At 42.8% G+C, this 27,180-nt stretch overlaps 2 protein-coding genes and 1 pseudogene across 18 annotated transcripts in view; 2 read left to right on the plus strand and 1 right to left on the minus strand.

Annotated features, from left to right (window-relative positions):
* EIF4G3 (eukaryotic translation initiation factor 4 gamma 3) overlaps nucleotides 1-5,610 on the plus strand; it is a 234,625-nt gene extending 229,015 nt beyond the window's left edge. For all 10 annotated transcript variants that reach the window (XM_087820188.1, XM_087820180.1, XM_087820181.1 and 7 more), the window contains 3 exons: nucleotides 923-1,007; nucleotides 2,422-2,568; nucleotides 3,877-5,610. In XM_087820188.1, coding sequence (XP_087676314.1) covers nucleotides 923-1,007; nucleotides 2,422-2,568; nucleotides 3,877-4,058 — 414 coding nt within the window. In that variant the 3' untranslated portion in view covers nucleotides 4,059-5,610. The remainder of the gene's footprint in view (nucleotides 1-922; nucleotides 1,008-2,421; nucleotides 2,569-3,876) is intronic.
* Nucleotides 5,611-10,922: 5,312 nt separating this feature from the next.
* Nucleotides 10,923-11,068, minus strand: LOC148092345 (small nucleolar RNA SNORA48; annotated as a pseudogene).
* Nucleotides 11,069-18,813: 7,745 nt separating this feature from the next.
* The window catches only part of HP1BP3 (heterochromatin protein 1 binding protein 3), a 29,800-nt gene continuing 21,433 nt past the window's right edge, over nucleotides 18,814-27,180 (plus strand). Inside the window, exons 1-3 of one of the 8 annotated variants that reach the window (XM_087820189.1) lie at nucleotides 19,343-19,440; nucleotides 23,923-24,118; nucleotides 24,541-24,640. In XM_087820189.1, coding sequence (XP_087676315.1) covers nucleotides 24,023-24,118; nucleotides 24,541-24,640 — 196 coding nt within the window. In that variant the 5' untranslated portion in view covers nucleotides 19,343-19,440; nucleotides 23,923-24,022. Of the gene's footprint in view, nucleotides 18,882-19,339; nucleotides 19,441-19,685; nucleotides 19,844-19,907; nucleotides 24,119-24,540; nucleotides 24,641-27,180 lie in introns of those variants that run through there. The other 7 variants (XM_016214627.2, XM_087820190.1, XM_087820192.1 and 4 more) reach the window with 7 other exon arrangements.

The following is a 27,180-nucleotide window of genomic DNA, read 5'->3' on the forward strand; positions in this document are numbered from 1 at the left end:
TGAAATTCATGAACGTTAAATTGATCATCTCTCAGTATCTTTGAAATGCTTTCTAACACAGAAGTTTATAATGACAGCTTTAATTTTTTCCCCTGGCCAATCATTTTTAGGCTGACCCTTTCAGGGGAAAATACTGTACTGTGCTATTTTTTTTTAAAAGCTGAGATAAGCATTAATTCTGTTCACAGGCATAAGAAACATAAACTTTGAAAAGTATTTAAAATACCTGCCTGGAAAATGCCTTCTTTTGTCATTTCTTTTTGCTAGGATAGTGTTTCACAGCATATTAAGTGTTTCACAGATATTAAGAGAAATAAGATTTTAAGAGAAAAAAACAAATTTAGGACCTATTCACTTAGCATATTTCTAAATACATTTTTTGCCATCCTTAGAAAAGAGTAACAATTTTGCCACCACCCCCTAAAGGATTTGTTTGAGGCACTGCTTGAGATCAATCTCTAATTCAACATTAAAATTAAGATGAAAAGCAGTGTTAGCACACCTAAAAAGAGTTGCACACTACTGAGAAAAGTAGTCCTTAGAATACAGTGGTTGTGGTATTGTTCTTTCACATTTATAGATTTGAATAAATCATCTTATAATATGGGTTATTTATTGAGAAAGAAAAATGTTTTTAAATCATTGCACTTCCAATGTATATGGCACACAGCACTGTATACTAGAATGAGCAGAGGGTAAGCAGTGGTAACACTCCTGAAAGTGAAATACTGCTACTCAGACCATTTTCAGACAGAACTCACAGTAGCCTAAGTATTTTCCAGTGAATCAGAAGATTAATTTTTGCAAGAAGGTTGACTGTGATCCCATCTGCCCTTAGTGCCAGCTGAGACCTAGTTTAGGAGAAATAATTTCTCTGGTGTGTGAGGGTACCTTTAACTGTTCCATTTACTTTTGATACCAGGCTAATCTAGATGAAAGCCAGATGAGTTCACCTACATTCCTTAGAGCTTTAATGACAGCCGTTTGTAAAGCAGCTATTATAATAGGTAAGTAACATTTCTAAAGGCAAAACTTAATATCTGAAACCTCCACTATGTCAAATACTGATGATTGGGGCCTGAGTTTATATTGTCTTTAAAACTTAGCCTATATAGCTCAGTTTCTGTGCACAAGGGGGCCCTTCTGTCTACGATGCCTGGCTGTCTCAAGTTGGAGGGCGACTAGCTGCTCTGCCTGCAAAGAGCCTAGATCTGAGCAGCTACTGCATGCCTTTGGTTGTTTTATACTGTATTGCATGTGGCTTTTCTAATTCACATTAAAATTTGTGAATTTACTTTTCACCTCCAAAATTCAAAGCCGCCGCCTCCTTCCATTCAAGAGTTAAAAGGAACAGGTGTGGATATTCTTAACCTAATACCAGTAAAGGACAGATCTCGACAGGAAAGCCATTTTATATAAGTACATATATGAGGAAAGAAATACCAATCGCTTCTGCTTTATGTTGACTTTATATAAGACAGTTTCACTGAATGTTGATGAATTTCATAAATGGTTAGGATTAGGATTGGTAGAAACCCTAACTATTGTAAGCTGCCTATAATATTTAACAGTATTTAACAAGATCATCCTCTTAGCCTCAGATAGAAATCCACGCTTCTATCACTGAAATAGGGAAAAAAATTCATTGGCTCAAAAGCTCTTCAGAAGTTTAGGGCTCTCTTTATCATTTTAGAAGATAGCTTCAGAATTGTAATTTAAGATTTTCTGTCAATGAATGTTTTTTAAATGTTAGTTCTTTAATGAGGTAAACAACAAGCTAAGTAGAAAGTCTTCATTAAAAAATTTTAAATATTTTTTATTTATGGAAATAAAACTTTGACGCTATAAAATCAGAGTTAGAAAATATAAAAGCTGCTTTTAAAAACAAGATTGTGTCCTGGTGCCAACTTACAGAGGAAATAAAACCATATGCTTCTTGGCTCCAAGGATGCTTTCCTCAGCCCCTTTGTATTGTGCCTGCCGCCCAAAGGCCCAGATCAGGCAGGTTGTTTGCCACTGTCCCAGTTCTCATCCGCCTGTAATAATAATAATAATATTACCCTTCTGAAAAGATTTGCATGAACTATCACTCTAATTTCCTTTCTAATGTTCTGTATCTAGTTTGAAATGTCATAAAAAAACTGTACCTGTTTTATTATGATTAAAGATAAAGAATTGGGTACGCAACTGTTGAGAGAACCCAGCACTCAGAAAACGTCCCCCCTCCATATTCTTTTATTATTTCAGAAAGAATGTCCCATTAAGAATTTCAGAACATTTTGAATTTCAAAATCTTTGCCTTGGACCCCTTCACTTCCTCTTTCCTTGTAGAGTCTTATGTGTCTTAAGGACTCAGAAATTGGAAATGGTTGTGTGTATTAATTCCTTAAATGTAATGCGTAGTTTTTCTGTCACCTCTAGCTGACTGTTCCACCTTCCGAGTGGACACTGCTGTTATCAAGCAGAGAGTGCCGATCTTACTCAAGTACCTAGACTCGGATACAGAAAAGGAACTGCAAGCACTTTATGCACTACAAGCATCAATAGTCAAACTTGATCAACCTGCCAGTAAGTTTACGTCTTGCTACAATTAATCCAACCAATGGGTGAGATTTATCTAGGCCAGGACTTTGTGATGGTGTGATGGCTTTCAACAGTGGATAATAGAGGAGTTCCTGGTAACAAAAACTCAGATAACCAACAATTTTCATAAACCTAAACATTTTATGTACTTGATTTTTGAAATTATAAGAGAACTAGTTTAAATTACATATTTAATTGTCACTCTAGGCGAGGTCTGTCTAATAAAGCTTTCTGCAATGATGGAAATGTATCTGTACCTTGTGTTGTGGCAGCCATGTGCCACGTTTGTCAGTTGAGCACTTGAATGTGGCTATTGTGACTAAGAAACTAAATTTTAAATTTTATTTAAATGTAAATAGCCAGTGTGATTAGTGGCTACCCTATTAGACAATGCAGGTCTAGGGCATTCCATATTAGCGTACGCATTATATAATCACTTTTTTTGACACAGGTCTTAATAATGAAAGAAAAGAATACTCTTTAGCATCCTCAGGCCCCAAAAAAGGCATTAAGGCATTTTAGATTAGTTTCCAGTTAAGGTTTATGATTAATTCTGGCTAATCAGACACGTAAGGTAACCTGACACCTGAGTCTTAGTGATATTGGTAAATTAACTGCATTGTATTAAATCTTGAAAAATTTAGTTGAAACTTATAAAAGTGGGTATTACGTGACTAATTTAGAAATGGAGTAGTTCTTTGGCACTTTCTTAGGCTGTGGCTTTTGCAGAGTTTTCGTTCTTTGCTAGTGCTGATGAATCACTGTAGGACAGAGATTTTCACCTGGTGTGCCCTAAGAATTTTGTTGCTGTTGTTGTTAATCCTCGCCTGAGGATATATTTGAGAGAGAGAACCATCGATTGCCTCCCGTCTGCGCCCTGACCGGGGATGGAGCCTGACACCTAGGTACGTGCCCCCACCGGGCATCACACCAGCGACCTTTCAGTGCACAGGACAACGCTCCAACCAACTGAGCCACCTGGCCAGGGCTAAAAATTATTTTGTATTTAATTTTTAAAGTGTGTAGGTTGACAACTATGTAATATTGAACAGCTCGACAATATCAGAAAACAGTTCAAATTGAACAAAATAACAGGACTAAGAAATCATCTGATTGCTTACGCCTTCCTTTCCTGCTCTTCAGTCGAGCTGTTGGCTTCTCCCCGTGGCGAGCGCGGCCGAGCTGTCAGCGGCTCTCCCGGGGGAGTAACGCGCATTCGCCCGTTGCTCGGAACCCATCTTTCCTTCGCAGCCGCAGTGCCCCAGGCCCATGGCTTATTTCGCTTCCTTGCAGATTTGCTGCGGATGTTTTTTGACTGCCTGTATGACGAAGAGGTCATCTCCGAGGACGCCTTCTACAAGTGGGAGAGCAGCAAGGACCCCGCCGAGCAGGCCGGGAAGGGCGTCGCCCTCAAGTCCGTCACCGCCTTCTTCACGTGGCTGCGGGAGGCGGAGGAGGAGTCGGAGGACAACTAGACTTCCAATACACACAGACAAACAAAAGAAACAATTTAAGTATTTTTTTAAAAAGTTTCACGTCTTCGCCAATCACAGTGCAGCAAGGCCAATTCTCGCAGAAACCCCACGTGTGCACGAGTGGGAGAGGGGAAAGAAAAAAGGTGATCATGGAGGAAAAAGGTACTGGAAAAAGGAAACTTCGACCTGAGGGCGGGAGCACTACAACCAAAATACATGTATTATTTATAGAAAATATTTTCTGTTATAATCTTTTCTTTTTAAACGAGGACTCATACTTTTAAAAAAAACACATCTGTTTAGCAAAAAAAAAGTTGAGAACTTTTAATTTATTTTAAGGACTGCAAATGCCAGTGTAATTTTTTAATTTGCAGTTTCTGTAAACAACTTGTATAATAGAAAAGCAGAGAAATAAATTTCCCTCCCCTTCAGATGCACCTCACGTTTGTTTTAACGCAGAGTAGTTAGTCCGGATTTAAGAAGGTTTGGGGTGAACAAGGTAAGAAAGATTTTTTTTTTCTTTTTTGGTATCAAATCTTTCTGCCTGCCTCTCAGCTTGCTTCAGAAAAAAAAAAAATCACAATAGTAATCAAAACATACATAACCTTGGAACAGAAGGAAATGCTGTGGACCAGAGAACTCCAAGAATTGTTTTAAAAAAAAAGTGCTACCCTTGGAAAAGTACTCTTAATACTTTTGAAATCTTTAGAGCAATTATAAGGCTTGTAAATACATAGAACAAATATTTAAAAAAACAAAAAGAAATTGACTCAATACTATTTCTTTTCACTTTCAAAATATAAAGAACAAAATAAAGGCAAACATTGCAAGTTTAAAAGAAAGCAAAATGACTTCTCCTTTTGACAGCTGCTGTATGTGTGCCCATCTCTGGGAGGTGCTGTTTGTTGTCTAATCCAGCTCACTCCTGGGAGGGGGGAGGGGAAGAGAGTGAGAGAGTGTGTGTCTACAGTTAGGACATGCAGGCTACTTTTCGGATAAGGAGGGCACTTGTGGGAGGGCCCGTCTGGAAGTCCAGGGAAGCTTCTTTCCAACACCAACTAGAAATGCATTCAGGGTGAGAGCAAACTTAAGGACTGTTTTTTAAATAACTAAGTGTTCCACTGTGTGAATTGGGATTAGGACACTAACTCACTTTGAGACTACCACTACTGATTTTTAAATCATCAGTTGCCTCCAAAGATGTCTTTTCTAGAATTGAAGAAACCAAAGCTAAATTTCACTTTTTAAAAAGTGGGCGTGGGGTTTAAAACCGATAATACCATGTGTGAACATCACATTGTCCCCAGCTTCGTCTTCACTCAAGTGGCCCTGGGTGGTATAAAAGCAGCTGTGGTTTGGGCCTGTTTCTCCTACTGATACTGGAGTGCTGTGCTGCCTGTTTACTTTTTTCTTCTTTTCTGAAGCTGTAGTCTATATAGATGGTTTTCTGTTTCAATTGTTTGTAGGCCATCACTCTACAAAATGTATTTATGAAGAAAGACAGGCTGCTCTCAAATAAACAGTCTTTGTATTTGGTATCTGGATAACCAAAGAGTTCTTCTGGCTTTCATCTCTGAAGATACACTCACATTAAGAGACTTGGCAAGATTTGTGAAGCACAGGAACAAACTTTTCCATAGCAGTAACCAGCTTTCTTCAGAGTGTAGTTGAACACAATACAGGATTCCCACTGCATGAGCCCACAGAGCCCACTCCGCAGTCACAGAAAGCTGTCCTCTAAGAACCAAGCACTGAAAGTCTTATGACAGCATCTGTCATAAACGATGAGGCCTGAAAAGCTGTTTGAGGGTCTGGCTGCAGGCTCTTCCTGGGATTCCTCAGTTGGAAGAAGCAACCTGATTTTCTGCTGCACTGAATTTTAACAGCTGCCAGAATCAAAGTGCAGAGGGTTCTAATCCAGGAATCTCCTAAGTGGTGTAGGTTTTTAAGAGTTGTCAGCACTCAGGAGGTAAAGGATAGGGAGTTTGGGGAAAGCAGGGTGGTGACTGCCTCTTGGAAATCAGTGGCTGTTTGCAGGGGTCTGACCAGGAAGGAGTTTCGGGTAGTAGTGATTGCCTTTTCATCAGTATTTTAGATGTGGACATATTTAAGGAATGAAGGAAAAAAGACCCAAGGGTTGAAGAAAAGATTCAAATATAAACACCTATAGTACAATAACAGAAATAATGTTTAAAATACCAGCTATAGCCTGAAATGTGATGAGACTACAAAGTTACTTTTGGCTACCTTGTTGCTTTATACACGAGTGTTAGAAGGGTTACCTAATGAGAGTACGAGTGAGGTGAGATAATTAACCCCGACTAATATCAATTGAATTGCGACGCTGTCATGCATGTCTTCTTACTGGAAAACAGGCTTTGCGTGTTTTTGGTTTAAAGTAATAGGTGACTCCCTGGCTGGTGTGGTTCAGTGGTTAGAGCATCAGCCCGAGCACCCAAGGGTTGAAGGTTCAATTTCCAGTCAAGAGCACATACCTGGGTTGCAGGTTTGATCCCCTGCCCTGTCGGAGGCATGTGCTGGAGGCAACCCATCGATGTGTCTCTCAAAACGATATTTCTCTTTCTTTCTCCCCCTTCTCCCTCCCTTCCACTCTCTCTGAAAATCAGTGGAAAAAAATATCTTCCGGCCACCCAGCTGGTGTTGTTCAGTGGTTGGACGTCGACCTGTGAACCAGGAGGTCACGGTTCTGTTCCTGGTCAGGGCACATGCCTGGGTTGCCAGCACTATCCCCAGTAGGGGACATGCAGGAGGCAGCTGATCGATGACTTTCTCTCATAATTTATCTGTCTCCCTTTCCCTTCCTCTCTCTGAAATCAACAAAAACATTTAAAATATATATGTATATATGTATGTGTATATATATCCTCAGGTGAGGATTAACAAAAAAATAAGACCTTTAAAATAAATAAATAGGTGAATGGTCAGCATTGACATACCTGTACCCCTCAAGCTGTCACAAAAGCTCTCTCACCCATTGGAACCTTGGGAGCAGGTTCGTTAATTAAGGTTTAGTTCATTAAGATGCTTTGTTTCATGCCTGTATTCAAACCAGTTACCTTACAGCTATTCAGTCCGTAAGTTAAATGAGAGTGTTTCCTTTTCCAGCACAAGCATATGGTGCCAGTTTTTAAAATGAACTTACTTGACTTTCTCGGTAGAACAAGCCGCGTCGTGGCCTTGGTTCAGCCAGCAGATGCGTGTGAGCCTCTGCGCCGCGCTCAGTGCGGGCAGCGTGGCGTGAGCAGGCTCTGCGCCGGGGGCTCACGTTCTCCCTGAAGCACCAAAGCTGGGGCGCGTGCTGGGGCGCGTGCTGCGTCGGCGCCCTCTCCCACTACGAAGTGCCCGCCCCTCGTGGGCTGCACATCTTTCCTTTGTTTTTTGTCTCGCTGTTGTATTTCAAAATGCTGGGGGTTTTGACGTATATTTTTGTTTCAGATGGCTCCACCCATGTCAGAAGGATTCTAAACTAGAAAAAAAAATAGTCGTAGGTTTTTGGATCTAATTCTTTGTTTTTATTACTCAAATTCTGTTCTTTAAAAAAAAAAAAACAAACGTGTAGGGATCCAGTTTTTTGATTTTTGACCATGCCATCAGCACTTACGCGCTCCTGGAGTCCCCATTTTGTAGTGGCACATTTTGCATTGCTTTTGTTTGTTTGCGTTGCTCTTTTCTTACTGAGATCTAATTCACATACTATAAAATTCATCTTTTTAGAGTGCACAGTTCTGTGACTTTTAGTATATTCACAGCTGTGCAGCTATCACCTCAGTCTAATCCCAGAAACCCTCGTGCCCTTAGCAGCCTCTTCCCACTCTCCACTTCCTCTCAGCCCCTGAGAACCACTAACCTGCTTTTTTTTCCATGGATTTGTGTGTTCTGGACATTTCATATAAATGAAGCCATGCATTGCATTGCTTTTTGTGTTGACCTCCAATCCAGCATTTAGCAGATGATCAAACCACACATGTTCTCAACGTCGGGACCTGACAGCCGGGATAGACCCTGATTCTCTTTGATTTAATTTTTGCTCTTTAAGTATAACTTACTTTGCTGTAATGGCGATATTTGACAACCATCAGCTTATTCTGAACAAGTTCCTGAGAATTCTTTTGTTTTTTTACTTTGTCACCCCGTGGACTTGGTACATACATACCCTTGGGTGCCTGACCTCTAGCACTGGTAACTAGGGTCTGGTCATCTTGACCTCATTTATTGCTACCTGAGTGGTTTTCCCTGGGATTAGAATTCCCGTGTGAGCTCGGGGCCACTACAGTGTACCCTAGAAAAGTTAAGATGTAGTTTGACTCAAAGTCTGAGATTTTATTTATTATTTTTGTTGAGGCACATTTGGACATAGTGACTATTTATTGAGTAACTTGAGGCTACCTACTTGTTGTGAGGGTAAAATCGTTCAGTAAAGAATAAAATGCCCAATAAAATTTTTTTAAAAAAAATAAAAATGCCTTGAGACAGAACCTCTACCACTGGTTAGTCCCAGTTCACTAGTCTTACAAAGATTACCTTTCGTACTCAGTAAGCTTGAGCTATAGGTCTCCATACCCTCCAGTAGTTTAGGGAGAGGTATTCAATGTACTACCTTCAAATATCACATGTGCCCTGCAGAGGGGAAAATGATAATCTATTAGGGTTGGGACTACAAAAAAATATGACATTGTGTTACCAAATCATGAAGATTTACACAGCAAAGAGACAAGCTACAGAGGCTCATGTGTCAGTTGTTTTTAAATAAATGTTTCATTTTGAAATCATTTTAGACGTATAGAAACGTCTCCGAGAAAACTGCAGAGCTCCATATGCGCCTCTTACATTATCAGGACATTTGTCAAAACTAAGAGACCAGTATTGGTAAGTTGCTCTTCTCTCCAGACTTTACTTGGGATTCACAAATGTCCTCTCTCTAGTCCAGGATGCCACATTGAATTTAGTCATCATGTGTCCTTAATGTCCCCTGGCCTTTGACAGTTTTTAAAATCTTCCCTTGTTTGTCGTGACCTTGACAGTTTCGAGGAGTCCTGGTTAGGTATTTTGTTTATTGTCTCTGTTTTGGGGTTGGTTCGGTGTTTTCTCATGATTAGACTAGGGTTGTGGGTTTGGGGTAGAAATACCATATAAGTGAAGTGCCCTTCCTATCATATCAGGAGGTACAGGATACCCACGTGACGTCATTGGTGATGTTTAACCTTGACTATGTGGTTAAGCTGGTTTCTACTCTAAAGTTCCTTTCCCCCCTTTATTATTCTGATCTATTTGGAAGCTAGTCACTAAGTCTAGCCCCGTTATGGGAGGAAGGAAGAGTTAGAGAATTAAACTCCACTTCTGGACTGGGGAGAATGTACAGTAGACCCCCCCGTTATCTATGGGGGATATGTTCCCAGATCCCCAGTGGATGCCTGAAACCAAGGGTAGTACTCAACTCTATATATACTATGTGTTTTCTTATATATACCTACCTATGATAAAGCTTAATTTATAAATTAGGCACAGTAAGAGATGAACATCAGTAACTAATAAAATAGAACACTTGTGACAATATGCTGTAATCAAAGTTATGTGAACGTGGTCACCTGTTTCAGAGGGTCCCTTGCTGAAGTCTCGCAGACCTGATGCTTTGCGGTGCAACACGCTGCTGTCAGTCAGAACCCATTTTCTGTGCATGTCTCCCACCCACAAATGCCTTGCCTTCTTCACTAAGCACTCGTGGTGTACTGTGGCTGTCACTTTTGCAGTTTGAGGTGCAACAGCAAAACTATCATGAATTTCTTTTTCCTCCACAATTTCACTGATTTGTTCTTACTGTAGCTCTTACCAACCTCGGCATACGATTTTTTTCTTTCCTTATTAAGTCAAGAACTTTCACCTTTTTACTTAAAGTAAGCGCTTTACAAAGGCTTCTCTTTGACATATCTGAACTGCCAGCATCACTACGGTTGTCTTTGGGGTCATTATGAAGTAAAATTAGGGCTACTTGAACACAGGAGCTGCGATACCGTGGCCGCTGGTCTGGTAACACGGCCCCTGAGGGACTGACGAGCAGCTGGGCCGGGCAGTGTGGAGATGCTGGACGAAGGGGGTGCACGTCCTGGCGGGCTGAGTGGGGCAGTGAGAGACTGATCGTGCTGCTCAGAACAGCGTGCAGTTTAAAACGCGAATTGTTTGTTTTGGGAATTCTCCGTGTAATGTTTGTGGACCGTGGTTGAGCGTGGGTAACCGAAACCGCAGATAAGGGGGGTGGTCTTCTGTACTTAAATTACCTGGAATTCTCCTGCAAAGAGGATTGGTCTCTTCTGTTTGTTCCTTTATTCAGTCATGTATGTGTGTATGTGTGATATATATATAAATTTAGAGTTTATATATCATCACAGACTTGCATATTTATTTATACTTTCTTATAACCCAGGACCACTTTATTTTGTTGCTCATGTTCCAGCTTTGGCCTTGGAAGCTCTTTCAGGTTGGCTCAAATGTCCCTTTGACTTTCCCACACCCTTTTCATTTATTTCACTTTGTGATATTACAAGATGCGACAGGCATGTCTTGTATTGTCCCTGTCCTAGCTCTAGAATCAGCCCTTTTTTCCCCCGCAAGAAGCCATGGGTTTCTGTGGTTGCTATTCGTTCGTTTGTTTCTAGGGAATGATATTTAGAAACCAATATCTAAATACTGGGTGAACTCATTACTACTGGGTGTCTCTGCTTCTAGGTCTACCAGCATTTTAAACTCTGATTTTTAACTGAAGGTGAGATCTTGCCAGGTGAGTAAGCCACCTGCACAGGAACACTGTGACTTTTAAAAAGTATGCTGCTGCTGCTTTTATTTTATTTTTAATGTGCCTCAGGTATGAAACAGCTCTGGCCACCAACACAGGCATCAAACTGGAATGAACTAAGGACTGTACATCTGCTTAGCCCCTGACCGATATAAAAGCATCACCACCAATCAGATGTCTCCTTGCCCACAGCCCCGGGGTTTATGCTTCATTTATTATAAGATGGCTCTGATACCCAAAACACTCCAATCATGCTTTTGTTCATCCTAGTAACAAGAAAAAAATATTAAAACTATTCCTCTCTTTCTTATGACAATTTGTTTTCACTTTCCTGTAGCTAACAATATTCAATCTGCGAAGGTACCAGAAGTTAACTAACAATGGGAGTTCTGCATATCAAAACCTATGAGATGCAGCTAAAGTGGTACTTTGAGGTAAAGGGGGCATCAGAAGAACCAGCTGGGGTTCCATTAGCCTGAGTGGATGTCAGAGTTCAGCCAGGAAGAAGCTGCGCCTGCAGTGGGAGAGGTCTTGGCTGAAGTTGGGAAATGTGTTCTGATGCCGACGCGACAGCTTCCTGGCCAGTGGACCACTCTCACTCGTGTGGACTTCCCTCTCCTCCTCAAAAAGGGTTTGCTCGTGCGAGCTGTATGCGCACATCCAGGATCCCTGTAAATACTGCTTAGCAAGCGTAACCAAGGAGTAAGTCTTGGTGATAATAGGGTATTAAACTTTTCAAAGAAGTAAGAATATCAAGATTTTCGGAGATTTTCAAAACCACCACCCAGCAGTTGAATTTATGCTACCAGTGATTTCCTTTCTGACTCTTATGACATATTTTCCTCTTGTTGGTAAATATGTCTTCTGGACTAGAGTCCTAGGAAACACCTTTGCCAAAGCTTAAATAACTGCCCTACCTTAACTGCTTTTAGGACATAGAATAACAGTACTCAGCATTGCTGCGTGTGAGAATCACCTGAGAGGTTTTAAAAATACAAAACCTAGGACCCCACCCCAGACCAGCCATCTTATAATCACTAGGGATGTGGGAAGCCTGGTTTTTTGTGTGTTTTTTTAAGTTCTCTAGGTGAGCCTAATATGAGCCAGGGTTGAGACCTGTGGACTAGTGACAATAACCTGATTTACCTGACAGTTTACCAGACCATTTCTATCTCCAGATTGTTTTACTGCAAGGTGTTGGACACACAAATATGGCACATGTTTTGAAAAGATAGTGCTATGAGAGCATATAATGAAGATACTGTAAACTGGGGGATTAGGAAAACTGAGAAATAGAAGTAGTTGAGGGGATAGATTCAAACAAGGCTGGCTGGGTGCGAAGGCCCTGCGGCAGGGAGTGCGTGGTGTGTGAAGAACAAGGGACGGACGGCGGGCCGTGGTGAGGGCTCTTTCTCACCTGCACAAGCAGACTTTAAGCATGCCCTATGGCGGTCCAAACCTCTTCTGGAGAAATGAGTAAAAAGAACCCGAAGACAGTTGCCTTATGCTCTCAATTTGGTAGAATTCACTAGAAACCAACCGAGGTTGGGTTGTTGGTTTAATTCTCACTTGATACTTCTTCCATTGTTTTTCAGAGAGTACGTGGGGGTGGGGGGAGAAAAAGAAACATCGATGTGTGAGAGAGACATGGATTGGTTGCCTCCTGCACGAGCTCGACCACTGGGGCTGGGGATGGAGATACCTGCCTTTGGCCACAATCGAACCCGGGACCCTTCAGTCCGAGGGCTCTCGCTCTAACCACTGAGCCAAACCAGCGAGGGCCTCAGTTGATATTTTTTTAATTCTCAGCAAAAGGTTGGCAATACTGTTAATCACTTCTAGCCCCCAAATCTAGCCGCACAGTTAGTGCCCGGGAATAACGAGCCCCTTTGGAATGAACAGTTGCATTTCTATGTGCGGCGAGGGTCGAAGTGTGGGCTTAAGACCAGAGCATCCGCGTCACCGGGGGCTCATTAGAAGGACAAGTTCAGCGGCTCCAACCTACTAAATCAAATCTGGAGCCCCAGGAACTTAACAGCTTTCAAGCGACCCTGAGGCACACTGAGGTCAGAGAAGCCCTGCCTGGGACTGCTTAACACCCGCCGTTTATAAAGCTCTTCGCCATCCTAACTGAAAACCAGTTCTGTTCTTAAAAAGTTGAGGGCTTTGTCCTGTCGCCTGTAATGCAAAACCCTAAGCTCTTCCTGCGTCCCAGCATCAATGAGATAACAGGTTAAAACACCTGGGAAGCTGCAATGTTGCCAAGTTGCAGGGCGTCCTCTGATTCAGCCTCCACGCCAACCCTGCCATGTGCACAAGGTGGCACTGCTGCCTTTCAGCAGGTAGGGCGCTGTGGCCGCAGGAGTTACGTACTAGCAAGTGACAGAGGCGAGCCTGGCGCTTGATTATCTGCAAGGCAGTGATTTCCAATCTGTGTTCTCTCACCATAGCGGGCATACTTTGGGGCACTGGAATTGGGAAAATGGGGGCTTTACTATAACCCCGCGTGGGTTATTTACATGTCAGCTTCCTCTTCTGTGCGACAAGGGTACACATCATCCGCCTCAGGGTTGTGAGAGTTCACAAAAGGAGATCAGAGAAAGCCCCCAGCATCCTGCCTGGAGTACCTGGGGCTCGGCCTGCCTGTGCCCAACGTTCTTTTTCTGCCACATTCTACGACCTTAGTCATACTCAACCACATACAGTTAAACTACACTTTTCAGAACTGTAGGAAATCCTGGTCTGCCCGTCCACATTTCTTTAATAACCCTTGTGTGGTTCAGATTGTATTGTTTTCCCTAGCATACACTGACTGAGAACAGACCTAGCAGTAGGAGCTTCTAGCTCCTACTTTTCCTAGGATTCAGCAAGACATTGCAAAGTCCCGTTTTGCACAAGGACTAATGGATCGCATCCTTAGCAAGTTCCACATTGCCCCATCTAGGAAAAAATACTTTTCACTCGTTTTTGCTGCAGAACCATAATGAACTCCAAAAAAAAACAGGTACTTAAAAATGCATATTCTGCATCCAGCTCCTGCTCATGTAGGAGGTGCCAGCTACTTTGGATAAAGAGGCAGCTCTACCAAACAAGCTTGCAGGTTAATTGAACTAAATCTCAGGCTTTAAGTGTAGGCTCAACCAAGTAGAATGGAAAGCAGACACAAGAATTACATTAAATTTGGAATCTGTAGGGCATTTTTAGTCAAAATGTTTGGTCTGTTGGGAAGAGCAGGAGTATCCCTGATAAACTATATTTTAAAAGTTGAACTAACAGCCTTGTGTCTTGATATGTATAGTTCTCAAGAACTATGCTGCTCTTTCCAGACTGGGTTGAAACTCCTTCACCTTGCTGCAAGTAGCTTGAGAAGACTCAAAGCCAGTGTTTGCTGGTTTTCCTTTTTGCAGATTCCATTTCCTCATCACCACGTAGTTTCACCGTTATTGTAAAGAAAAGGATCCTTTCCATCATCTTTTTGGAACTTCATTTTCTTTCTTTTTTTAATAAATGAATACAATTTCATAATTTTGATTTTTTTAATTATGTATTGTTTCCAGCCCCAGATTTGACTTGTTTTCCTTTAAATTACTGGGTTTTATTGGGGGCAGGGGGAGAATCTTCCCCTTTAAACTTAAAAGAAATTTTCTCAAGCATCTCCATAACCACAAAGAGGTCTTAATGGTGATCAACTTGTTTTGCTGAGACTTTACTGATTTAAAAATAGAAAGTCCTACCTCCCACTAACTCTCAGCCTCCCTGCATTAGGTAAGCCAGGATAGGTGGTCAAACTAGATGTCATCTCTGGCCACCACCACAGGCCTGGTTGTCTTGCAGGCATCTTTCTGCAAATAAATTTTGTCCTTAAAGCCACAAAGTAGAAGTAGAGGGAGTACTCTTGGCAGACGTTCTTCATATTACACAGTCAAAACAAAACTGGGTATGTTTTGCTTTTTAGTAATCCAGCAAATAGTCCATAGTCTATTTAAAAAGCATTTGTCTTCAAGTTTACTCTGTCCTTGTGAGTGTTGTTGAAATATATTCCTTAGTTCTGTCAATCATAATTCAGGGTGCAGAACCTTTTGTGCAGCTTATTAAAAATGCAGATTCCGCCCAGCCGGGTGTGGCTCGGCGGTTGAGCATCGACCTAGGATCCAGGTGATCGGGGTTTGATTCCCAGTCAGGGCACATGCCCGGGTTGTGGGCTCGATCAATGACTCTCTCATCATTGATGCTTCTATCTCTCCTTTCCTCTCTCTGAAATCAGTAAAAATATATATTTTTTTTAAATGCAGATTCCTGGACCCCAGCCCCTGAGATTTTAATTCAATGGATTAGGTCTAGAATAGGCAAAATAAACTGCCCAGTTGAAAAAAAAACTAAAAGTAAAATGCAGTTGTCTTGCCTCTGGTGTTTAAGAAGGGTCAAGACGGTTCAACACATACGGTTCCCAGAACCTGCCATGAAAACAGGCTGAACAGCGAATGCTGTTTTCCCTGCAGCATTAAGGCAGGACTTACGCGCCTTAGCTTCCTTGGCTCTAAATTCTGTCCCCCACCGAAAGACACCTGTAATGACATTCCCCAATGTTTCTGTGCCCTTGAGGGGCTGAATTGTAACTCCATCCAGTATCAGTGTAGCAGTTGCTTCAAACTAAAAGGCAACTGTTGTCCTTCGCTATCCTCAAAATGATAGTCAACTCTTGGCACTGACCCTTTTCAGAATCCCCTCAAGCAGACAGAAAGGTCGGCTCCCGTGGAACACAGAAGGGCTAATGACATCAAGGACGGGTTCTCAGACTGTGAATGGCAAAATTCATGAACGTGCAACCAGCGTTTAAAAAATATAACTCGGATAGAACATATGAGGGTAAATTTACGTTACTTTACAAAACTTATTTGCCTTTTATATACTGGTTCACAATCCTTTACTCAAAACCACTGGGACCAGACATTTCAGATTCGGGATTTTTCAGAATTTAGGAAAAGGTTTTACAGTTTCGTGACTGTGAAGCTGAATGGAGTGAAACTATTGCTGCCAGTGAGCAGATGAACGTGCAGCATTGGCAGAGGCGAATCCAGGAATGTTGCTTATTTCTAAACCAGGGTCTTGGTAACAAGAAAACCATTAAGGGGGTGATGGTGGAAGAGCCATATTAAATCTTCTCATCAGCCTCCATTTTTTGCCTGATAGCATAAATTATTCATTCTCTTGCCACCCCTTTCCAATCGACAGCTGTGTGGAGAGTCATTTCCCATCTTTCTGGGCTGGAAATCAGAAAAGTCAAGTGACCCCTAACCCTGCCAGGACCATACATTCTTAAGGGATCCCAGCCCTGGCCTGGCTTTGGGTCCCTTTGGCATGAAATCACAACCCCACAGCCTGGGTTTGTGGGAAGAATGATCAGCCTCGCTAGCAACAGAAACCTCTCCTCACCAGGCAACCAACAGTGACTCTTCAAACACTCCCGAGTAACCGAGGTGGGATTAAGAGGAGATGAATGAGTAGACAGATCTTTTGGCCCGCAGCCCTGTGGCTGCAGGGTCATAGCTTTGGTCTGGAGCACTCTTGGAATCTGCAATTGCTTCAGCTTCCTCTGCCCTTAAGCCTAAAATTCCAAAGTTACATATTTTGCTTTTCTATGCAAAACAAGACCTTTTAGCCTAACAGATTTAAGTACCACTTAGCTTTAAGCTTGAGGAATAGCAAAAAACAACCTATTGCACTGCCAGCGGGCAGCTTGCCTTAGATTAACGCTTCAACAGGGACCTGGCTTCTGAAGAAGGGTGTTTTTGCGGAAAACGGGATGATGCCGTTGCTTTATGGGGACTTCTTAACACTTGCTTTTCTTGCTCACAAACCCTACATTTCCTCATGATTCTGGGACTCCCAGTCACTCCTGTAAGCTGGGTGCTCCTGGCCAGAACTGTGAAGTCATGTACTACTCCTCCCTCTCCTAGAAGCTCCTCCAGTCAGACACCCAGGGTTCTTACTCTGACCCGACTGTGGAATGGATTCTTGTCTTAAGGTTAAAAATACATTCTCAATGATCGGTTTGAGGCTTGTATGTTCGCTGTCCTTGAGCTTAACCCAAAGGAATCTGAATGATGGAGCCTCAGGGACTTTGACGGCAGTGTGAGAGGTCTCCGAGCAAGGGGGTCTTCCTGGTGCTCTGATGGTAACCTCCATAAACTGGATACCAGCTGAGCAGATCCTAAACTTGTCAAGGCGCGTGTCCTCTCCAGTGCAAAAGGTCAAACAGCCCAACAGTTAAACAAAAATTATCATGTAATTTTTTTAAAACAATTGAATTTTTAAAAATACATTTTTATTTCAGAAAGAGAGGAAGGGGGAAAGGAAGAAACAACCAGGAATCAAACTGGCAGCCTTTTGGTGCATGGAACACTTAAGCAACTGAGCCACACTAGCCACAGCTAGTTGGGTAGTTTCTTTCTAAAAAATTTTTAATATATTTTTATTGATTTCAGAGAGGAAGGGAGAGAGGAAGAGAGGGAAACATCAATGATGAGAGAGCCATTGATCGGCTGCCTCCTGCACGCCCCCCCACTGGGGACCGAGCCTGCAACCTGGGCACCTGCCCTGAGTGGGAATTGAACGGGGATCTCCTGGATCCTAGGTTGATGCTCAACCACTGAGCCATGCTGGCCGGGCTAGTTGGGTAGTTTCTTGAATGAGATGGGGCTAAAGCCAAATTAAGGAAGAAGGGTTGGATGTTTTAAGCATATGAATACATAAAAATGAAAATGGATCTTCAAAAAGGGAGGCAAAGGGTAGAAATGTTGATCAAGTACACGGAAGTGAGCTGGGTGATGAAATGGCCAAAATGACCCAAATCCTGCGTGACCAGGTGGGATATGACACCAGAGTGCCAGGGCATTGGTAATGCCCTCAGGACATTCGTGGTGATGTCTTTATAATGATTAATGGTAAAACTCAAGGAATTTTGGGTGGTGGTTTTGGCTGGGAAAACTGGTGGTGTGCAAATGCTAAAGCAGAGACAGGAGTGGGCTAGCAAGTGCTTCAACGATTTCAAAATAAATCTTTAGAATGATCACATGCATTTGAGTGTTGGTCACACTGCTGTGAGTCTCCGGGCAATTCTAGGGTTTTTTATTTCCCTATATTCATTACCGGCATCCCCCCTACCCTTCCCCTCCCCGCCAAAATAACCCCACCTGCTATTTTAAATGCATCGAATTTTTCCAAACCGGCTTTAAACAGCTACATTTTCAACTGTGCGTACGTTGCCTAAGTACGCGGATGCCAACGTAGCGCGATTCCCTTCCCTCTTCTAATCCGGGGTCCTCTGAGAGCGCCTCGTGTCTGCTCATCAGGGAGTCAAGGCCGGCCGCTCCCTGGGTTAGAAAAGCAGCGTCCCCAGTCCTCCTGGGCCACCACCTCGCCTGGACCGTCAGCATACGTAATGGGGGCGAAAGCGAGGTGCTGAGCTCGCCGCCCCCTGGCTTTCCAGTCCTTCCAGGGTCTTCCAGGTTGGGTCGTGCGGCCGGTTCTCGGGCTGTGGCTAAACAGAGAAGCCGCAGATGCCTCCCCTCGCCGTAGGGGACACCCGGGTAAGCCAGGAATTGAACGGGAGAGGAGGGAACGCGTAGGGCGTGATGCCAGCCCTTCTGAGCAAAGCGACCCCGCGCCGCCCAGGGGAGCTGGCGCCACCGGGGCAGTGCCCGCCGACACGCGCCCGGGCGCACAGCCCGGCGGGCGGCCTCCGGCGCCGCAGCGCCCTCTCGCGTCCACGGGCGCCGAGCCTGCGGAAACGCCTCCGCGCTCGCTCCCCTCCCCCGGGCTGGGGCAGCGGCCGCCGGCGCGGGGGGGCGGGGCCGACGCGGGAGCGCGCGCGCCGGGCCGCGGACAGGGGGGCGGGGCGGCAGAGCTCGGCGGCTGGGCCTGGAGGACAGCAGCGGCGAAGGCGACGAGTGGCAGCGGGAGTGGCGCCGAGAGGCCGTGCGGGACGCGGGCAGCAGGAAGGGGGCAGCGCAGAGGTAACGGAAGACGGAACAGGCGGCCGGGGAGTGGGCGCGGGCTCGCTGGACTCCGAAGGCGAGTGGCGGAGGCCGCTCGCTCGGGGAGCCGACGCCACTCGCCGAGAAAAGGGGGCGGGGCGCTCGGGTCCCCGGAGGTGGCGCCTTTTGTCTGCCTTCCTCGGCCGCTCCGCCCCTCCTTCCCCTTCCCCCCGCGCCCTAGCCCCCTGCCCTTCTCGTTGACGCTTCCTCCGGGGCCTCTGGCGCGCGCTCCCGCCCTTGTTTTGTTTGGACCCCGGTGAGGGGAGGAGGAGGGGAGAGCGCTTCCCTGGTCTAGGGCCTTGCGTCCCAGCGCGCCTGCGCCACTGTCCGCCCACCGCGCTCCTATTGGGTGAGGGTTTTGCGCATGCTCCGAGGCCCGCGCCGGGTGTCGCGCACCGCCCCCGCCCTCTCCCTCAGCCCCCACACCCTCAGCGGTTTTCGTAGCCGGTTCGAAAGATGCCGGTGGCCGTGACTGGCTGCGGCGGGCCCGCCTCCCGGGTTCTTCGCCTCTGCCGCCGCCATTACGGAGCTCCCTGCGGTGAGTGCGCGGGCCGCTGGTTGGCGCGGGCCGCGGCTTTTTGCGTCGCTCGGGCGAGCGCCGCCGGGGAGTGGTGCCGGCCTGGGCCGCGTGCATCCCCGGGCGCGAGCTGGGAGCTGCAGCCGCCCTGTTGCCCCTCGGGGTCCGCCGCGCTGAGCCCTCCGGTCACTTGCCTCGCTGCCTTCATCTTGGCTCCGCTCTCCCCCGCCTTTCGCTCGCGCCCCGCACCGGCCGCTCCCCGCCTCTTTGTCTCTGCTGTTTTTTCCTTCGTGCTCGCCTGTGCGGCCTGGGCGAGTATTGCGGAGCTGTTGGCGCTGCTGAAAAGGCGCCGCCACCGCTGCTGCTGCTGCTGCTGCCGCTGCCACCGCGCCGCTGCGACCCGGGCCTAAGCTTTCGTTTTCCCGTATGGCATTCCTAGAGCTTGTTACTCCCCGCACCGATAGGCAATGTGGCTGTAATTAATAAAGTTAATCTTGTGAATGTGAGCGTTTGCAAAGAGATGGTGCAGGACTGGTGAAGTGAGAGCCCCAGATCCGGGTTTTGATACCTAATTGACCGCTGTCTGTGACCGAGGACGAGTCACTCAGCCTTTTTGAGGGAGTATTGGCTCCAGCACAGAGGACTGGACAAGGCGAACTTCACCGCCCCTTCCGCATGGAGATACCGTTTATTATGCTTCCTGGTTTTCCATTACACTGAAAAGTGAGAATCCGATGAGAAATACGTGTAGGAATTCACCTGGGACCTTACGGTCAAGCTGTCGTATTTTATTTGAGAAAATGATTTTGTTTAATATGGCATAGGCATAAATTACGAGCTTTTAAAATTTTATTGGCCCTTTCAGAAGTATAGTGTATTGCGTTTCAAAGTAGAAGTAATACTATAAAGGTGGTTTTTTTGGCTTTGAAGATTGAGGGCGGGAAGTTTTGTAGAGGACATGTCCAGAGCTCTTTCTATAAAGATGAAAATCCTGTTTAGCCAGTTAGATTGTGATTATCTTTTGAGGAAGGACCATGTAGTGTCCATAGTATCTCTTTCCAAGATAGACACTAAGTACCTACTGATTTATCGAAATGTGAAAGTGAAAAAAAAGGTGTCAGCAGTCAAATTGCAGGCATGCTTTTTGCGACATTAGCCAGTAAGTCTAAATACAGTGAAAGACTTGAGATTGGAAATTTTTGATCTATTTATTGTGTAGCTGATGACATAAAATATTGCATACTTTTTGTGGTAAAATATGAAATAATAGTACTTTCCCTAAAATGCGTATTTTCAAAGATAATCAGTAAACTGAAATACACTGTTAAGCTCCTACTTATTTGTTGCTTTCTCTTAATATGGAGAAAGGAATCTAAAACTCTGAAATTCTGGACTTTTTACTTTTACAATTTTTTTGCTTATTGCCTGCATTAAGACAATTTGCATTTCCCTTGACAAAAGCAAATTTTTGTATTGTTAATCTAACGTTAAGTTAAACAGACCACTTAAACCCAAGATAAACTCAGATAGTTTTTGGCACATAGAGTAAACCAGGTGAAAACTTGAATAAGTTTCATCTATTCTTTCATTGAACAAATACTTTTCGAACACATTCTATGCCTGATAAGTTCTTAGGCACCAAGTATGCAGCAGTGAACCAGCTAGAAAAGATCTCTGACAGGGAACAAGTGAGGCAACCGAAAAATTTGATGACTCAGAAGTGCAGCAACAAAAGCTACATGGTGGTGTTGGGGCAGAGGGAATTAACCATTCATGTAGTACTGTTAGCTCTGTAAAGAACAAACTTACTAAGTAACTCATTAAGCAACCTATGATAAAGAAAGTACTATAGACTGAAGCTTTAAATTCAATAACCTTTACAAAGAAAAGTCAGAGCTGAGGCAAACGTTTCTCAATATTTATCTCAGATAACTTAAGTGTTCTTTACATATATTGAGTATAGTATTAAGCACTATCAGATATCATTTTTTATTCAATTTTTTTTCCCAATATTTATCCAGCACCCACTATGTTTGGATACTTCTAGGTGCTGGGAATACAGTGGTGAATTTAAGTCCTAGCCCTTGTAGTGCTTACATTCCATTGGGGGAGAGACATACTAAGCAAGTAAACAGACATATATTGAATTTTAGGTGGTGGTAAATGCTATGGAAAAACTGAAGAAGAATAAGAGGGATGGCAGGCCTTTCTGAGGGGGAATAACATTGAGTAGAAACCTGATTGAAGTGTCTGGGAAAAGAGTGTTCCAGGTTAGAACAGTAAGTGCAAACACTGATACAGGGATGAGCAGAGAACAGTCCAATGGCCACAAGAAGGTCTGTGTTTTGGGGGTCAACAGAACACAGTGATCCATAAAGCATTTGAGATTAGTAAAAAAAGGGGGATGGTAATTGGGAGGTTTTAAGTAGAAGAATGTCAGATTGGTGGTGGGGGACAAACCAACTTATTTCTCACTCTGTGCTTATTTCTGAGGTTATTCCAACCTGGGCATACTTTTTTTTTTTTTAAACCCTCACCTAAAGATATGTTTCTACTGGTTTTTAGAAAGGGAGAGAGAAACATTGATTGTTTGCCTCCCATGCGTTCCTCGACTGGGGATTGAACCCACAACCTAGGTATGTACCCTGACTCGGAATCGAACCCACAACTTCTTGGTGTACAGGACAACATTCCAAACAACTGAGCCACCCAGCCAGGGCTGGTCATACTACTTATCTGATCTAATTTAAGCTGTCATTCTTGTCCTTAGGTTAATGATACCTGGTGTCTTTATGGACCATGTACCTGTTGTTGCCTTGATTTTAGTCAGTCTTATCACTTTGGCATTAAGGGCAGCTTCCTGTGCTTCCCTCACTTTTTTAACCTGTTTTTTTTAAATTTTTATTAATTAGTGAATACAGAGTTGACTGGAAAGATTTTGATACTTTTTTCAGTATTTTGTTTACAGGGAAAATATTTTTTAAAGATAACCCTATGAACAGAGACTCCTGAAGGTTTTGTTGACTTCATAGCATTTTCAGTCTAGCTAGTGTGTTATCATGGGTTAAGAAAGATGAATTCATTAGCAGTATCACTTTACCAAAATAACCTGATTGAGATGTTTTACTTCTTGTATAGTGTTCACATAATAAAAGAGCAGATTTGCTTGGTTGTGGGGGTTTTTTATTGTCAAGGCAAATATATTACTATTTAAGTGCTAGTGGATATTTGAATGAGCAGATCTTTATATTGAAATTATTTCAAGATAAACTTTGAGGTTTCAGAAACCTAAATAATGCCCTTAAACCCAACTTGGCCCTCTTTTCACAGATCAGAAAACAACTGTCTTTATTTCTGTATTTTATAGTTGGAAGTGAATTGCTGTATGAGTAATTTAAGTATTTTTTATAACAACTGATAATTTTTAAATATTCATGGATATTTCTAATTTACTCTTGATAATAAGTTTTAGTGCATAATAATACTATCTTGAATTCTTTCAGCTGCTTTCCTTGCAGCTGACTGACAATTCAGAAGTCTGGTATTGCTCTTGGTGTTCCCAAAAAAGATTTGCCCTGTAAATGTGGAAGCATTCTCTATGTTTGGATGTTTTGGATTTGTCCCAGTTGTTTTAGCTTGGGACTATTACCTTACAAACTGAATGCTCTTAAATTCTTAGACAGGGTTAGAACTTAAAGTAGACTAGTCTGCCAACTTTATGTTAATGTTCATTAGCACAGAGATCTAAACACTTAACTAATCATTTTCTTATATCATAGAGGGATTATAAAGTGTCATTGAGTGCCAGGTCAATTTTGGCTGGGGCAGAGTGTGTTAATGTTCAGGTAAAATTTAGTGACCTGGGTTTTATCTTTGAATATTTAATTATATTCTTCTGTGCTAGTTTTATTTACATTGAAAATATGGCAAATGAGGTCTTAAAAGCATACATTTGTTTTCATAGGTGATGGTCTAAATTTGCTTCTCTGGGTCTGGGGACATTTAGTATGTTACATTCTTCAGTAGGGTTTTTTTTTGCCCCTTATATTACTTCTTTAATGAAGATGGAGTTAAGGTTACAAGTAATTTTCCTGACCCTTTTGAGAACAGTAACAACAAAAGTCTTCCCTCTTTAGTTAACTGATCTTTGAGTAAAATTTGACTTAACTGTTCCTTAGTCTTATTCTATCCTTCCTAAGTTCCTGATGGTAGCAGGATGGGGTGGCGCTTGGTTCCTTATGCGCTTTCTTGCCCTTGTCGCCTTTGTTCATGTGGAAGGTGCAACAGCTGCTGTGGCTTGTGCATTTGTTAGTCGCTGCTTTACATAGTCTATATTTTGATAGAGATTTTATTTTTTTGAATGATAACTGGCCAAGTCATCTGTCACTTAACTCTAAGTATTATAGATAAACTTTTGTTTCCTTTGCATGTATATTAAATTTATGTGTTTTAGTTTAGTTTTGTTTCTGTTAATCTTCACACCAGGTTTTTTCTGTGCTTTAGGTTGACTTTGCACCACACTGAAACCATTAGGAAAAATCCTTGTGGTTAACAGCAGAGGCTTCAGAGTGTAACCTGTACTCGGGCCTAGAAATTATTTTAAATGGCGACTGATATGTCTCAAGGTGAACTCGTCCATCCTAAGGCACTCCCACTTATAGTAGGAGCTCAGCTGATCCACGCGGACAAGTTAGGTGAGGTAGGGGCTGACATATTCTTGAAGCTCACTCTTGGATCAGTCCCTGACTTCAGGCTCTACTGGGTCCTTCTTGGTACATGTTCCTTCCCCTACTTTGGGGAGTCTGGATTGTGAATCTGAAAAAATAAAACCTACAGTTCTTTTCATCTCCCTTTTCCCCTCAAATTTCTGAGAAAACTTCCAACCTTCTATATTCATTCTAAATCAAGTATAATTATTTGTTTCCCTTTGAAATTCTTGCTTTTTAAAAGAAAGTATTTTGAAAAGTGCTTCTTAAAAATCGTATATCACTTCGTAAAAACTTGTTAAAAGTAATTTACATGAGATCCTGGAGTAGACTTAGAATTCACTATCTCTGTCACCCAGTTAGGCCCCTTGGGAAAGAGAAAAGAGAATTTTTTTAATATTGTCTTTTTTCTTAGAAGGTAGAAGATAGCGCCATGCCGATTCGCCGAACTGTGAATTCTACCCGGGAAACTCCTCCCAAAAGCAAGCCTGCTGAAGGGGAAGAAGCAAAGCCAGGTAAAGTAAAGCAGTGAACAACTTCACAAGACGAAAGCTTTACTCTAGTTTGGAGTATTCCATAAATTCCCTTGAACTTATTTTTTCCCCCCATAATTAAGTGTTTTGTGGAAACATTTAAAGAGAGAATTGGTACCTGTTGGTATGTCATTTCCAGACCATGCAGGCAAAATAAGGGCTTCATCTTGTCTCTAAAAGATTTTTGGAAGGTGACAATCTCATGTTCTTGGAATTAAAAACAGAAAAGTGGTTGGAGAGAACAGGAACAGGCGGAGAATAGCTCCTGGGCATACAGTGCATGGGGATGAAGACGAAGAACAGAGGACTTGGGCCTTCAGGATGGACAGTGGAGAGCCCCCCAGAAATCATCAGGAGGCCTTAAGGGAGCAAGTGGGTGATCAGACACTGGTCTCTAACTTTGATATTGGCGGAGAGAAGGTTGGCCAGAGATGGGAACTTAATGAATTGAGAAAAACATAAGGCTTTCAACTTGCTCCTTCCTTTGTGGCCTCTGACCACCTCTCCTTTCCCCTTTTCTTTGCTTGCTTCTCCTTTCTATTGTTGTTGTTTGTATTTTATTAATTTGAGAGAGAGGAAAGGGGGGGGGAGAGAATGAAAAACATTGATTTGTTCCACTGTTCTGCATTCATTGATTGATTTTTGTATGTACCCTGACTGGGGACCGAACTCGCAGCCTTGGCCTATTGGGACTACTATATTCAGCCAAGCTACCAGGCCAGGGCCCTCATTTGTTTTCCTTTCTATTCTCTTGCACTTTATCTCGGGCTTTCCAGGGTGACTGCACGGTGCTGTCCTGGTCATGGCTATTAGAACCAAGTATTTGCTGACCAGCAGAGATTAGGAATTAAAAATATATGCACCCTTATTGCCTTTATCCTTGGTTCATCAGGGTTATCTTTTAAAGCTAAGGCAGCATTTTGTCTCAAAATCCTCATATTAATATTATAAGCAATTTGTGTGCCCTGACATAAGGCATTAGGTGACATGGGAATCAGCATATTAAAATAATAGGTGCTGGTGAGTTGAAGATAGGTTATTTTTTCCAGCACTGAGATAAGCCACTTTTGTCTTGATTCACATTTGTTTAACAGCCAAATTCACATTTGTTATTCAGCTACTAAATTACTAATAACATCAATTTTCAAAATACAGGCCAGAGGGTTCCTGGTACAAGGTATTAGAAAGGTCAACCAAGAATTTATAAAGGATCAGCAAGTCACTTCACACAAGTTGTATGTTTGTTTAATCTTCTCTCTACCCCATTATAGTATTTTGTACATGAAACTAATTAGACTTATATTTTAAATTGTACAAATCCTACATTCCACACAGAGGCACACATAATAGTTTAATAATTTGGAAACAATGTCTTACACGTTATACATACTCAATGTCTATTGAGTGAACCTTTATTAAGCCACTATTTAGCAATTATTCTTGAGAAAATATTGTGAAATTAAATTTATAGCTCTATTATTACAGTAAAGCCCAGTAAACCATTCTTAGCTTTTCATACTTTTTGGAATAAGGCAATATATAAATAAATAAACATATGACTAACTAATAGTAAGTTCTTATTCTCACAGTCATTTAGGTCAAATTGTTGGGGCGAGGGACAGTAAGAGATAATCGGATAAAAAAAATATATCTTGCAGTTGTCTGTATCACCAGCTACCATTGTTATAATGAAGTTCAAGCCTTGCTACTTTGTGAAACAGTTCTAGAAGCCTCAGAGGAGGCCAAAGGAGGCTGGGAATCACCCACGTAGTACAAGTGCTAGCCTACAAGCTTCCCTTAAAGCATTTGATATAATCCTCATAAAAGCTCTTTGAGGTAAGGTTACTGAGACTTGGAGATGTCAAAAGAAAATGCCCTAAGATATCAAGCTGGAAAGTTACAGAGTCTAAACTCGAATCCCAGTGTCTCTGTCTCAGAAACCTCAATTTTGGTTAAACATATATGGGAAGATTTTCTATTTACATGCAAATCTGGTTGGAGAGCATAATCCAGGATGAAATTTACAAATGGTAGTTGACCATCCTGAAATTTATGGTTTAGAAATTTAATTTGTTGAGAACCTAGAAATTCCTTTAGAATTGTACATATGTGACTTGGTTATAAGAAGGAAGTGGCATTTTTAGAGATTCTCTTATTTATGTTGAAGGCCACAAGGATGTCTTCGTCATTATGCCAGTAATTTACATAATCTAAGTGACCAAACTCTTCAAACATATTTTTATTTTTTGCCACCGGAGTCCTTTTCTTTTTTTTTTTTTAAAAAATTATTGATTTTTAGAGAATGGAAAGGAGAGGGAGAGAGAAAGAGAAACATCGGTGTGAGGGCGAAACATAGATGGGCTGCCTCCTGCGCACCCCCTACCCAGGAGCGAGTGCACAACCAGGCATATTCCCTGAGCAGGAATTGAACCTATGACATTTTGGTGCACAGGACGCCACCCAGCCGAGCCACACGGGCCAGTGCTGGAGTCCTTTCTTTGAAGTCCCTGCTTAACTATTTC

The sequence above is a fragment of the Miniopterus natalensis genome, chromosome 9 (assembly GCF_054644295.1).
Source record: "Miniopterus natalensis isolate mMinNat1 chromosome 9, mMinNat1.hap1, whole genome shotgun sequence".
NCBI classification, from domain to species: domain Eukaryota; kingdom Metazoa; phylum Chordata; class Mammalia; order Chiroptera; family Miniopteridae; genus Miniopterus; species Miniopterus natalensis.